At 45.4% G+C, this 14,993-nt stretch overlaps 2 protein-coding genes across 5 annotated transcripts in view; both read right to left on the reverse strand.

The window, feature by feature from the left end:
* Window positions 1-236: 236 nt before the first annotated feature.
* On the reverse strand, window positions 237-3,567 carry OLFML3 (olfactomedin like 3). The gene is made up of 3 exons (XM_051992974.1): window positions 2,997-3,567; window positions 1,896-2,181; window positions 237-1,594 (listed from the first exon to the last, which is right to left on the reverse strand). Exons 1-3 carry the CDS (start codon window positions 3,108-3,110, stop codon window positions 774-776), a joined length of 1,221 nt encoding a protein of 406 aa, XP_051848934.1. The 5' UTR covers window positions 3,111-3,567; the 3' UTR covers window positions 237-773.
* A 5,052-nt stretch (window positions 3,568-8,619) lies between these two features.
* HIPK1 (homeodomain interacting protein kinase 1) overlaps window positions 8,620-14,993 on the reverse strand; it is a 45,889-nt gene continuing 39,515 nt past the window's right edge. For all 4 annotated transcript variants that reach the window (XM_051992979.1, XM_051992977.1, XM_051992980.1 and 1 more), the window contains 2 exons: window positions 14,385-14,515; window positions 8,620-13,502 (listed from right to left, as the gene is read on the reverse strand). In XM_051992979.1, coding sequence (XP_051848939.1) covers window positions 13,035-13,502; window positions 14,385-14,515 — 599 coding nt within the window. In that variant the 3' untranslated portion in view covers window positions 8,620-13,034. The remainder of the gene's footprint in view (window positions 13,503-14,384; window positions 14,516-14,993) is intronic.

The following is a 14,993-nucleotide window of genomic DNA, read 5'->3' on the forward strand; positions in this document are numbered from 1 at the left end:
GGACCCAAAGGGACAAGAACATGTACCTATTCCAGGAGCCTACTAGGGTGGAGGTGTGGGGAAGAGGACACATGGGCAAGGAGCATGCGCCTCAGCAGAACAAATCCAGCTGAGATCCAGTAAGAATTCTGGCAAGTGGTAAATAGAGAGTTGGAAATTAAGGGAAGAAATCTGGCTTGAGGATCCCCTTCTCCCCATTCCCCCTCCTGTATAGAGACATAAAAGACCAAGCCACATTTTGATTTTTTTTCCCATTTAATGCAAAATACCACAATGTAAAACAATGTTAAAAGAATTTCAGTTCTCCTAGTGAGGTGAGGTGAGGGTGGCAGGGAGAAAGTTTTGGTGACGTAATAGAATTATGGGGTTTTGCACCTTACACCTCCCCACTCCCCAGAGCTTGAAACCCTGTACTTGCTTCCTACTATACTCTCTGTGGTCTCTGCCCTGTCCACTTCTCCCCTCCTCCCGCCATGCAGGGCCTAGAGTTCTCTGGGCCCAGTTATTCTCAGATTGGTTTGAGATTTAAAGATATGGGGCAGGGGACCAAAGCTAGCTTGAATATGAGGTATGGGATTTTCATCCTTCTGGCTACAACTGAAACATTCAAGGCTTTGGAGCCTGTGTTCCATATCAAACCAAAGGCTATGAGTGTTTTGGCCCCAAGCAGCATAAAATAGGAGCGTTCAATTACAATTTACCCAAATTTGAAGAATCTGGAGATTGAGGAACAGGAAACTGAGTGAGACAAAGTTGACGGGAGGCAGGGTCTCTCAAACTTCTTCCTCCTTCTTCCTCATCTCCAGTTTGTAGACAATCTGGTAGCCATCATCCCAAGCATAAAGCTGGCGCTCCCGGGGGTTATACCGGAGGCTGGCATGGGCTCCATAACGACGGGGGAAGTAAGGGTGGGCTGCCTGCTCTGGGGTCAGAGCACCACTGGCATCAAAAGAACACTGCACACGGGCACGGCTGGCAGGCCGGGTGTTATAGACAACATAAAGGGCCCCGCAGATGACGAAGGCGGCCTCCGCGTTTTCCCGTGGGCAGGGGGTGTCCCACTGCTGCTCCGTGTCCAGGGTCTGGGGATCCAGCTTGGCAAGGCACAAGTGTCGGTCATCTTCCTGGGTAGCATAGACAGCCCACAGCCCCTCCTCATCAGCTGCCAGATCAATGTACGTATCCTTGGAGAGCCCATAGGGCGGGATCAGCCCTTCAGCAGGGAACACAGAACTGTCCACCACAGTCCGGTTCGCCAAATGAAATTTGATGAGCTGCAACATGTCCCCTCGATCCTCACCTCCACCTGGTCCCCCAGGGGGCCTGCGAGCGTAATAGAGGAATCCTCCATAGACCAGTTGCCCAGTGCCCACCCAGGGGAAGGGCAGCCGGACCCGAGAGGCTTTGCGGGCAGCTGTTGAGAGGGTGAAGTCACGCAAGCGTGGGAAGACATAGGCTGTGTCATTTTGAGTCCCATCAAGCACAAAGATTTTCTCTGAATGCCCCAGTGGGTCCTTGGTCCACATCCCTGCGGAGCTCCCAAAACGCTTCAAGATCTTCATGGATTTCACCTGGGAGATTGTGTGGCTACATTCTGGTGAAGAGAAGAAGAGTTATGGACGAATACCTCACACCCCCAAGGTGGGCCAGTCTGTGACAACTGACATCCACCTGTCCAGTGGTCTATGGATTGAGCTGTACTTTTCTAGTATGGGAAAGAAAAGAGACCCACAGTTTCCTGACTCCCTAGAAGCCCTAGATATGCATCATGGGCATTTACCCAGCTAACTTTAAGGAAGTTAAGCCACCCTAGAGAGAGGAAATGAAGTCAGGAAACCTTGGAGAAAAGGGGATTCTGGGAGGAATTAGGATCAGTCTGCTTTTCCATCACTCACCTGTCAGAATATCATACTTCTCATTCCTTCTGCCCTTGGCCTTGGGCCCAGGTCCTCCTGTTACCTTTTCATCCACCTCGATACAGGGTGGGGCAGGGTTCTGGGTTTCTAGATAGTCAACCTCCCGCTCCAGCCGGTCTACCCTGCCCGCTATGCTGTCCGCCTCAGACCTCAGAGTTTCCCGCTCCTTCTCCGCTGCCTCCAGCAGGGGTAACATTTTGTTCTTGAAGTCCCGAAGCTCAGCAGCATGTCGGCTGCTCTGGTCTTGGCACTGGGCCAGTCGCTCCTGAGGAAAAGGATGAAGAGTAGAAAGGAGCAAAGGGAGGAGACAGACAAAAGGATAGGTACAATCTCAACTGAGTCTCACTAACCCCTCAAATTCCCATGGCGTAGGACCAGATGATCCAAGATACCAGCCATTGGGAACTTAAGGGCTAGAAGCTGTGAACCAGATCATAGAGTCAGAGAATCCTAATGCTAGAAGGAACCTTAAATTTGGAAGGCAATGTTATTTCCATCTGATTTCCTACATCTGAGGAAGCTCTAGTTTCAGATGACCCAAGATACCAACCATTGGGAACTTAAAGGGTAGAAGCTGTGAGCCAGATTAGTCAGAGAATCCTAATGCTAGAAAGGACCTTAAAACTTGGAATACAGTATTATTTCCACATCTATGGAAGCTCTAGTTTCTGCTGCAATCATCCCCATCTCACAATTCTTATCTCCACCATCCAACCTTTTTTCTTCCTAAGGCCAATTTAAGTAAAGTGTGATAGAAAAATATTAACATCATTAGGGATGCTTAGGGCTCATCTTAGATTTTCATAGCTAAGAATGGGTCTTAGACACCACTTAGTTCAATTTTCTTGACTTACAAATGGGAAACCAGAAGCCCAGAGCTGGGGAACCAACTCCACGGGTACACAGAGCATCTCGATGGCAGAATCCAAAGACAGCCTCTTAGGAGGGTCCTTCCTTGTCTCTCACCCCCTTGCAGCAATATGCCTCTGAAATGAGGGAGCAAGCTGGGGGCGGTATAAAGATCCTGAGCTAATTAGGGGGGAACTAGTAGGAAAGCGGCTGGGAATGGGGGACCCTCACCTCCAGGGCAGCCAACCGGCGTTCCATGTACTCCACGAGGTGCTGCTGCTGTCCCTGAAGGGACTTGGGAAGGGACAGAAGCAACAGGACGAGGAGAGGGGTTTGGGGCCCCATGGCAGTCAGGCTTCTGTGTGGAGCTGGAAGGGAAGGAAGGAGTGTACAGTCTGCGTCTTAGGCTCAACCCCTGGGTTAGCCTGGGAGGCGGGGGGAGTCTGGGATCAGAAGGTGGGGGGCGGTGCTGTCTTTTCTGGGTCTTTGGGTCTCTCTCACCACTCTGGAATGCTTTCACTGCTTCCTCCCCACTAATCCCCCACCCCCTTCTCAAGCTGATCAAATACAGATGGTCCCATTACAGGACGGCCAGAAGCCTAAACTATCTCCGTCCTGGCTGAAGGCTCCCCAAGAATGAGAAGGGGACGGGGGAGCCGGCCCCTATGTCCAGCGGTGACCGGGGGGGAGTAATATGGGGAAGGGAAGCTGGGGGGACATATGGCTCCCTGGGAAACCTCTGCAAAGCCCCGTCCCTGTGGTTTGAACTTGTGGTTCTAAAATTGATTCCTTTAAGAAACTCTAACTCCCCTTCAGTCCTTCTCCTTCTCCCTACAATAAGAGGGAGGGTTTCTTGGCCCGGCTCAGAAGAGTAGGCTGGCGGAGCTCTGGGTGGGGGAGGAGAAGGGAGAAAACTGGTTGGTTGATAGGGAGGAAGAGGGGGGAGGGTGGTGGAAAGGTTCGGTCCAGACGCGACTTCTGCAGCTCATTGGCGCCACCTTGTGTCCAATACCTGGACTTGCTCCCTCTCTTGGCTGGGAAATAGATTAAGCTTAATCTTGACAGAAGTGAAGGATCTGGAAAGAGCGGACAACGAGGGAGCCATGGAACCAGAGGAGAATACAGGGGCTATCTAGTTCCCTCATTTGACAGATATGGAAACTGAGTCCCAGAGAGATAAAGCAATGTATGGCAAGCTCCTTGCCCTTTTTGTGTGTCCTAACACTTAACACAGTGTCCCGCACACAATAGCCACTTGTTTTTTACTAAATTATTGAACTTGATAAAGATGGCAGGCAGTTTTAAGTATTAGAATTTTATTTAGAGGGGCAACTAAGTGGTGTAGTGGGTAGAGCACTAGATTTGAATCAGACACTTAACACGTCCTCGCTGTGTGACCCTGGGCAAGTCACTTAATCCCAATTGCCTCAGCAAAAAAAAAAAAAAAAAAAAAAAATTGATTTAGAATTAGCTGGTTCTCTAACTGTAAAGCTAGTGTTATATAATATCAAGCCAGTGACGGAACAGAATATCCTAACCAGAAACAAAAAGTTCCTTCTGCAGTAGTTTCAATGTAACTCTCAAAGCTATAACTGAATAGTGTAAATATATATACATTGTATATTAAGTAAATATTGTGTATCTACATACAGCTACAGGCATTTTAGGCAGCTGGGGCAGTGGATGGAGCACATCATCTGGAAGCAGAACGATCTGAACTTACATCCAAACCGTCTCAGACACTAGTTGTGTGATTCTAGTTTACAATCCTAGTCCTGAGCTTGGAGATCAAGGAAAATAATCCAATTCTCATTTCTACCGAATAATCCTTCAAATACTTGAAGACAGCATCTCTGTCATCCCTTGCCCAGGTGAAAGGGAAAGGGCCCATGTATTTATTTATTAAGTGACTATTATGTGCTAAACACTTTACAATTATTTTCTCATTTGATCCTTACAACAATCTTGGGAGGGGCTATTATCCCCATTTTACAGATGAGAAAGGCAGGGGTTGGGACTGGCCCAGAGTCATACAACTAGTAAGAGTCTGAGATGAGATTTGAACTTTCCAGGGTACCCACCCTCCTCTGCTGCCCAGCATTTGGTGCACTATGGCACCACCCAGCTGTTTTCTGGGATCTTCAACAATCTGCTCTCTCTTTCCTGGTACATAGTAGGCACTTAATAAATCCCTTTCATCTAGGCAAGGGTTAGAATAATGTGAAAATTGACTTTTCAATTATTTGAAAGGCTGTTTGATATTAAGGGAGATCACTTGGGAGGCCCAAAGAGAAACCTGATACATACCTGACATGAGACTAAGTCAGTGCAATTTCACATGAGAGAGAATTGGCCACCCCAAAGAGATTTTTCCCAATCACCAGGCTATTCCATTCTTCTGAATGACAAAGTATGATTTTGCCTTCTCTTGACTCCCTGGCCCTTTTCTCCAAGGGCTTTAAATATGACATTTTCCTCTTTCATCAGGATATGTATTCAAGGAATCCAAATTATTATTATTTGCTGAGGGAGTTGGGGTTAAGTGACTTGCCCAGGGCCACACAGCTAGGACGTGTTAAGTGTGAGATCAAATTTGAACTCAGATCCTCCTGACTAAAGGGTCGGTGCTCTATCCACTGCACTACCTAGCATCCAAGTCAATGTTAATGTTTATCTAAGCAAAGCATAATTAGGTAGGAAAAGGGGGAGTTATATACATAAGGATAGATGAGGTTGAAAAAAAGGCAGGACCACTTCTTGGACACAATATTGGCTTCTCTTTTCTGGACAAGTCTCTTGATCCTTTTAAGGCCAGAGGAAAATTTAAGACTTTAAGTTGTAGAGAAACTATGGATCTGCTTTGAAACAGAGTTTCTTACTAGTTCTCTGTACCAATGAAGTTTATAGTCACTGCACCAAAATAATAGGAATAACGATCCTGACATCATGGATTGAAAATTGTTTTTCCCATTAGACTGTAAGCTCGTTAAGAGCAGGAACTGTCTTTTGCCTTTCCTTGTATCCCCATTTTTTAGCACAGGGCCTGACACATGATAGATGCTTAATAAATGTTGATTAACTTGAAATCAGGAAGACCTAGGATCATAATCCACTCCTGCCACGCCAATAGCCACTTGTCAAGTTGTCGTTTAATGGCTTGACTTAAGCAAACTGCCAGAGACGCTACCTTCAGATTTATACTGAGGCGAATTCCCACACTAACAAAATCTCATGTGTTTGATGTTGATGTATATGTAGATATGCCCACAAACACAGTGAATGAATATAAAGAGCAGATTCATGATTTCATTGGTTGTAAGTTCCTGCTGCCACTGGGTCAAATCACAGACCGTCTAACAATATTCTTGACTCTGACATCTACTTACCAGGGTGAACTGGAGCACAACTTCTCAGCCCAAATTTCCAAATTGTAGAATTAGGAAATTGGACCAGATTATCTGTATGGTTTCTTCCAGTTAAGGTCGTATGCCCTTCATCCTTTTTTTACCCCATTTTGTCCATAAAATAAACTTCCAAAGATGTTGCATCCAAAGTGTTGGAGGCTTTATGTTTTTTTTTTTTTTTTTTTTTAATGATCTCATAGGTAAGCATCAATGTAGCACACTCAACCTGTTCATCGGTTACCAGTTTTTATTCATAACTCACCCACCTTCTGTCTCTAGGTGCATCATCTTTGACAATGCCTTTTATGTCAATGTTGTAGGAAAATCTGTCCTTGCCCCGCCCCCCTCATATACAGGTACCCCAAATTGGAGTTATTTTTGGATTTGCCTAGGATTATCTAGGCCATTACTTGCCTAAAATAATCAGATAATGGAGGATTTAACATAGTTATAATCTACATTGGATACTTGTCAATTCAGATGTTAAATCATCTAGTGCTATTCATTAATTTTATAGATGGAGGACGAGGGGTGGGGTGGGAAGTGAGATTCCCAAAGTCCTTTAAGTAATGACAGATGAAATTTGAACCTAGGTCCTGACTCCAAATGAATGTTTTTCTTCCCCATCACTGCACTGCCTCCTCAGGGTGGCTGGCTTCCAACCCCATTGTTTGCCTAAAACTACTCTCTCCAAGGGTACCAATGATCAGCCAATCTAATGGCTTTTTTTGTTTCTACCTTTCTTGATCATTCTGAGACCACTGCCATTGTTAATCTCCCTCTCTTCCTCCATACCCTCTTCTCTCTAGGTTTCGAACACTCCTCCCACCTGGCTCTCACTCCAGTTTCCTTTGCTGGATCTCCCATCGGCAACATGCCTGCCATGAGGCACACGGGACTCCATCCTAAGGCTCTTCTTCTCTCACTATATTTTGCTTGGTGATTTCATCGGTTCCCATGGTTTCAATCATCTCTCTGCTGATGATTCTCAGATGTCTCCAGTCCTAACCTCAAACCTTCAACTGCCTATTCAGATACCTCTAGCAATGTTGAACTCAACTGTATAAGACTGAATTCGATGTCTTTCCTCCCCACTTCCATTACTGTCACAATCGAGGTGTCATCCCCACTTTTTCATACCCCATATTCAAGGGGTTGCCAAGGACTGCTCATTTCAGCCTTTGTAGTTTCTCTCCTATGTGCCCCTTTCTCTTCTGACATCACCATCACCCTGATGCATCACCTCACCCTGGACTACTGCAGATGATTTCTGGTTGGTCTCCCTGCCAGGGGAGCTCTCCCCGCCATCCCTCTTTTCTCCTTCCACTCAGGTATCCCTCATCCTAACTCAGGATCCGACCTGGTCACCCACTCTGCCCATCAATTAACTCCAGTGGCTCCCTATCACCTCAAGGATCCAACAGAAAATGCTGTTTTGCATTCAAAGCTTCACATCTTCCAGGTGAGCATCCTCCTTTCAGATCTTTTTCCTCCCTGGCCCACCAAAGAATTTGTGAGCTATAATAGATGGCTGACCTCTTTCTAGAAGACCCTCCACGTCCAAACTAAAGGCATTTTCTCTGTCCCTTGTCCATGCCTGCAATACTCTCTCATCTCAGTCTCCCAGCTTCCCTGGCCCCCTACAAATCCCAGTTTCTACAAGATGCCTTTCATAATCCCCTTAAGTTCCAGTGCTTTCTATTGTTTCCCAGTTTATGCTACATTTGTTCATATGTTGTTGCTTCTGTGTTGCCTCATCCATTAGACCATGAGCTCCTTGAGAGGATATCTTCTGGCTTTCTATACTCAGCTTTTAGCAGTGCCCAAAACATAAGTGCCTAATAAATGCTCACTGTTTCTACACCCAACAACTCTACAAGCCCTCAGAGTATAAAAATTCCAGTGTACACTGTGCCCCAGACATTCACCTGAAAAAGTCACATGTTTCAGGAGCCAACAGTAATGGGCTCCGGGAAACTGTCTCTCAGCAAATTCTCCATGACTCTTGACACCCATGTACTTTATTGGAGAAATGAGATTCAATTTGCAAACTACGGAAGGCTGGTGAAGGTACCTAGTCTCCCAAGGGAAGTGGAAGCCTCTAGGACGCAGCACCCAAAGGGAGCAGCAGGCAGGTGGGGTGGAGGGCAGAGAAGAGTATCTTCCTAGGGCTAATTCCTTTTCTTTCTGCAGCAGTGGAGGTTTAACGACAGCACTGGGGAAATAAAGCTTAATTAGCCTGCTGCTGCTAGGCTTGCTTCAAGGTCCTAGTCCAGATGGGCCTGAGAGAACTTTGAGAGCACCATTAGGTGAGGTCCCTCACAGAGTGTCATCTACAGCTCGGCCGTAGTTTTGCTCGTGGGATGCACAGGGTAGAATTTTACCAAACTGAAATTGATCCCGATGCCCCAACCTATTTACCCTCTCCCCAACATGAGTCACAAGCAGCCTTAAGGATCAGAAAATTAACCCATTTTATTTGATGCATTGTAATTGCTCTACATTTTACCATATTATGTAGAAAATACTGAAAATACAAGCTACTTTGTAAAACCAAAGACAAACATTGAATCCAAAGATAAACTATGTTTTACACAATGGACCCTTTTCCCATAGTTAGTATTAAATTTTAAATATCTATATTTCTTTTGTTAAAATGATTATTTTACATATCCCCTAAGTACATCTGCAATACAAACATAGATCAGTAATTCTCAGAAACTACCTGTTTCTAGAGGTTTGTAAAAGGAAGAGCACAACCAGAAAAAGGGGGAAAGCAAGTTTAAATCGCACACAATAACTAGCATATCAAATACATTTAATAAAGTAGGAATTTCATTGCAATATCAAGGATTCAAAGCAGAAATACTAACATTACATATAATGTACATATAATGTACTGCTACATGTAGTGAGATTATTTTTCAAGCTGAATCTGAAATCACACATTATATAAAGTTTAGCAACAAACAACCATGTAGACATGCTGCACCATCCATCAGTTTAAAAAAAAAAATCAAAAAGGAAGCAGGCTCAGGCCATTCCTATCACTGAGAGGCAATTTCATTACATGCCTTGTCCCCAAACCAACCATCCTACCAATGGATTCTGCAGAACGGTGATGAAATGAGATGTATCGATTCCTCTGAGTGGCTGGTAGGGGGCAGCCCTCACTTGTCTCACTAGAGATGAGCAGATGGACAGATATCCAGAATCACCAGGCCTGGCCTGAGATTCACTTCCCTGTCCATGAATTCCCAGCCCAGGACCGATAGTCACTGTTACCCCGTGAATGTTCCTGAAGAACCTGGAGTGACCCCTGCTTTTACCTAGCCAACCCCACAGACAGAGGACATCGGTTCCAGTAAGCCTCTCCCGGCTTCCTCTTGCCTTGTAGTAAGACATGGGAGAATGCGTCTTGTGAGGGAGGGCCTAACACTTGGCAAGATTTTTTTAAGCCGATTCGATTTCAGGTCATTCTGGGCAAGCCCTACTACTGACTAACCTCAGTGGGATTCCCTCCTTAATCTAAGCTACAAAGATAGTCTCAAACCATTTCTCAAGATAACGCCCTTCTCAACAAGCACATGCAATGTAATCTTGGTCAGTCGAATACACCAATTTGCAGCCTCAGACTGAGAATTGCTAAAAATGCTTAAAGCTACAAGTCTAGAAACGTAATTAATAATAACAGCACACAATGTTGGTCATTCCTTCTTCAGTGGAGTCAGACTTGTATTTTAAATGAGATCTATTTGTTGGCTTTGGGAGAGTAGGTTTTTCTGCATCTCATAGTTTCCATGGAAAAAAAAAAGAACCAAAGACCACACACACACACACACACACACACACACACACACACAGCCTGTTCTCTGGAGAACCAAGTGACAGAACAGGAATTTCATTCAGAACGTGTATAGTGGGTAAGAAAATCAGCATGTGTTTGGCAATAAATAGACAAGAAGTTCACACATGCCGACCAAAACCAACCAAATACTCTTTTCAACACCAAGGACTGCTTAGTTTTCACGACATAGTGCCAAAAATACACCTTAATGAAATGACTCCAAATATACACAACATAGACCGGCTCCTGTCAGGCTATACAAATGACCACCTGTCCCATCTCGGAAGCCCTGACTTTTCGGAAGAGAGTCCAAATACTCAACTCCTCAGTGTTTGCCCCGGATCAGGGCCCAGTGAAATCTCCTGTCTCCATCTGGCACCTCCCTGACACCATCTCTAAACAGAACTAGTCCTAACCAAATGGAGCGGCTCCCCACTCCCAAACATCTTGAGGACCTTGCTGCTTTCATCTCCTCAATACCCTCAACACACCTGGGCAAGGAGCTCAGGACACAAGGACAATCCCATGGCTCAAAAGTCCCCAAGAATAAACAAGTAGTTGTTAATTGAAATCACACATTCCCTCATGACCTATGGGGTTTTCAGTTTCCTCCTCTTAATACTATTATTTTTCCTACTAAGAAACCTCTGTGAGTTCCCTGTCACCAGTGGTATCACAAAGCTCCTCCCTCATGAAACGGGGACACAATGAGCTACACAACAGGCTCTTTGGTATAAACACATCAGCTTTTAAGGTTTTTTCCCCCCAAAACAAGCAAATATTTTACAAGGAATGTCAACTATTAGCAGGAGAGTGAGTGCCACACTGAAAAAAAATTCATCCTAAAAGTGATTGCACATGCTTTCAAGAAAAAAAATTTTTTTTTAAATCTCTAAATATTGCTTGGTTTTTAATCACCTGCTTCCTGAACTCTCTCACAGGAGCATGGCAGCAAATACATAGCATAAGAGCCACATGAAAAGCAAAGTTTCTAAGAAAATTAGCTGAGGCTCAAAAATCAAGTGGAGTTGCTTTTAATTCTTTTTAATGCTGACAGGGAAACTGAGAACAATGCATTACACAACACGCTAGCTACGATCCTGCTCGGATAAAGCTCAGTGAACTGCAAAGGGTCCACGGGGCTGAAACACTACATTATCATATAAGGCACTACAATAAAAGGGGCGGGGTGGGGGTGAGAGGGAGGGAGGGAAGAGACACACCAAACAGCTCCTCACCACACACACCTGTGCAAAACAATCCCAAGGTCTCCGCTCCTTGCGGGCGCCTCCCTCCGCTGCTCTCTCACTCAGTGCTACGGTGATGTGCTCTAAAAACTGCAATTTGTTCACATACATTCTGACACAGATCAGTTCATTTTGGTTTAAATACAATGGAGACATAGATTCCATCCCTGGGGAACATTGGAGGGTCAGACACACACACCAAGTACAGAGTTCAAGTGTAGTCACTACACATTTTGATTACAAAGAACATTTGGGGTTAGCAGGAAAATTGTGTTATAGTTTTTCTAATCAATATGTACATATTTAATTATGCAAAATATTAAAACACCACCATTACAAAACTTCTAAAATATTTTTAAATTCGGTAATAAATTTTTAAAATCTTTTTTCTTTTTTTTGCTTTTTTTTTCTTTCCACAATTCCAACATGCACTTATTGTATAAGTCTTAATGAGAGCATTCCATTTGCTGCTGACATACCAAGGAAGCTACTCTTTCTGAAGTATAAAAAGCTATACATAACATGTCCTTTAACTTCCTCTTCAAGCAAATCACATAAAATAAAAGGCGAGGTGAAGGAAAATATCGGGAAGAAAAAAGCCCTGTGCTTCTTAGTAAAGAAATTCTGCCCTGGGAGAGATCCGGTGTCTAATGAAAATTCCAAACCAACCGCTTAAGCGCTGCTTCCCCCTCCCCTTACAGTCTGTGAGGTCAGGCCCACCTCCGCCAGTATCACATAATACAATTAGATCTTGGAGAGAATTCAGACAGGAAGGGCAAAACCACACAACAGCTAAGACAATAACGTTAACAACAACAACAACAATAATAATAATAATAATAATAATCACCTTAATTTAATGGCTTTTGCAATGATAAAAGTTAAGCTGAATCACAGACTTTAAAAAAATAATTTAAAAAGAATACATGGAGCCTTTCACGATGGGTGTGGATTTTCCCCACACTCCGTTACCAGCCAATGATGAGCTGCCTGATCACATGGCTTTACATCAAGCACAGGAGTAACTGAGGGCACCCCAAGAGCAACACTAAGTGATATGTAACGAGTTTTGCAGAAAGAGCCACTGCCTAGTGAGGACAATCCAAGTCACTGAGACAAAACTAAAACATCAAAGAGTTGAAATATGTCCAGATAGCTAAAATGTGCACTACTCTCTTTGGGGTGGGGAGTGAAGGGGGAGAAATGCCTGATAGAAACATACAAGTGATGTACAAGCTGCTGCTAAAACCGACAAGGCAGATGAGCCTTTGTTCAAAACAAATTTAAAATGAGAACTTTCCTCTTCTCTCACTTGTGATCACATCAGCATCTTCCTTGGATCAGCAGTTACAACAATATGGCATTAAATAAAAAGGGACCTGTCTTTAAAAGCATTTCTATAAATCATGTGTCAGAGTTAAAAGATTTTCCAGAGGACAACCTTAAAATGGTCCCTTTTCTTGGTAACAGAAGGGGTCGGCCCCCTATGCAGAAGGTGGAGAGCTGAATTCTTCAATCAGCAGAAACACTGTCAGAAAACAAAGATTTAAAAAAAAAAAAAAAATAGAACAGCCTTTGGGAGACTACAACAATGCCATCAACACGGAGACAGATTCCCAGGGGAAAAAAAAACAACCTTCCTTCTGCTTTGGCTGGCTCCCTGGACAGGGCTAGCAGGGGGCTGTTAAGTGAGGTTAAGGGAAGGACTTGATATTCCCCACTTCCAAGACCGCTGCCAGAAATATCATGCCCCTGTCCCCATGCCCACTGATTACAAATAAGAATACTGGCTGATCTTCGTAGGACTCAGTGGGTATCCAGTATAAATTGTTGAGCCTCGAGAAGACCCAATGTAGGACTGGGTGGCAAACTGTTGCTGGTACTGGGCGGGAGCCACACTGGCCGAGGTGAGAAGGCTCGGCCCCACGCTGACGGGGACCTGGTGGACCAGGGTGCTAGGGTGAGCGGTGTAGGCCGCAGTGTGCCTCGAGGATCCCTGGGGGGAGAAGAGCTGTGCAATGGAGCTGGTGGAGCCCAGCGCTGCTGCGGAGGTGGGGGCAGCATAGGCGTACAGGTGGGCAGGGGCTGGGGCCAGGTGTGGGCGTCCCGCCGAGTGCAGAGGACTGCCATGCTGAAAGGCGTAGGGGGCCTGGGAGAGCGGGGCCACGAGTGCTTGCTGCCGTCGCGGGGCAGGGTTGGCACTTCTCTCTTGCAAGGCTGGAGCTGCTGGCTGCTGGTTCTAGAAGGAGGAAGAAAGCCAGTGAGGGTTGGTGCAGTCACTCTGGCTCAGGGCACTGAGGCGATGGCGGTGGCGGCTCCTCTCTGGCCCCTGATCTGTTACGCCCCCGTCCCTGATCCCTCTCTGGGGGCCAGTCCTCCTCGAAATACCCTCAAACTCAGGCTCCTGGAGGAGCACACCTCCGCCTTCCGCTCTTCAAGTAGCTTTTCCTTGCTGAGTCATATTTTCTAAACTTTGGTCTCACCTGTGTTTCATCTCGGATCCCCCAAGTTTCTCCTCTCTTCCCTTCACCTCTTGGACACACGCCTCCCGGTGCTACTGTGCTACTTCCCGGCTTCATGGAGACACCACGAACCTCCCTTTGCCTCACCACCCCACCTTCTGCTAAATTATCAGCCAAGGCAAAGACGCTTCAAAAAATGAAACCGTCATCCCTTGCCAAGCAGAGGGTTAGACAGGAAAGGGAAGCACAATTTTAGACCCAACAATAAGCAGGACTGAGGACAGTTGCTCAGCCAGCCAGAGAACTGGATCCTTTTTTTCTTAGACCCATGTGGAGACCGAGTAAACTCTGAGAAGGAAAAGGTCCCAGTGTGGAGCCCAAAAGCAGCAAAGCATGGGACAATGCAGAGCCAGGCACTGCCCTAGACATGCCAAGCTCTCTCCACACTCTGGGGAAAACAGAGGGATCTCATGGAGTGCAAAACTGTTCGTGAATGGAGAGAAGAGACACGGCATCCGCAGATATGGCAAAGGACAAAGCACACCGAAGGGGACTTCATTTGGCTTTATTTGGTCCTCCCTCCAGTGGGACCTGGGATTCTCCAAGAGACAGCCTGGAAGAGGGGCCTTAAACAGAACCCACCGGTCCTTAATGCTTACCTGGCTAAGATTGAGCGGCTGTGCTACATTTGCTCCCCCACGCTGTGCCCGGTACCCCGTGGGGGTGATACAGCAGCCAGAAGGCTGACCACTCACGGAGGCAACTGGCTTGGTCTTATTTGTCAGGAGGCCTGAAAAAGGATCATGAAGAGTTAGTCTTCAGTGGATAGCTCTTTAGTAAAACTAAGCTAATTTCATTACTAGCCTCACTTCAAATACCCGTAACACCAATGTATGGAGTTAGCACTATAATGAATCAGATGTTGCTTTGTGGGTATCCTACTTCCTCAAATCAAATCTTATATGTAACTTTAATGTGCACAGGGAAAAAAAGAATCCCTAATTACATCATAAATACTAAAGCATCAATTGACAGCCCTCAAAACAAGTTCATGGCACATCAGTTTTTTCAGTTATACCATCATGCTTCAGAATAAGAAAATCTGCTTCTGTGATCCATGTCTCATCAGTGCAAAACAACATGTAGGGCATTTGCTCAGTGGCTTCTTGGTTACCCTAAAGTTCTTGTACTTTCTCAGTGAGAATGGAATAGCAATGGGCCTACTGGCCTGAAAATTCTGTCTATTGGCTAGATAGGATGTGGCTTCA

This window comes from Antechinus flavipes, chromosome 4, assembly GCF_016432865.1.
Source record: "Antechinus flavipes isolate AdamAnt ecotype Samford, QLD, Australia chromosome 4, AdamAnt_v2, whole genome shotgun sequence".
Taxonomy (NCBI): Eukaryota; Metazoa; Chordata; class Mammalia; order Dasyuromorphia; family Dasyuridae; genus Antechinus; species Antechinus flavipes.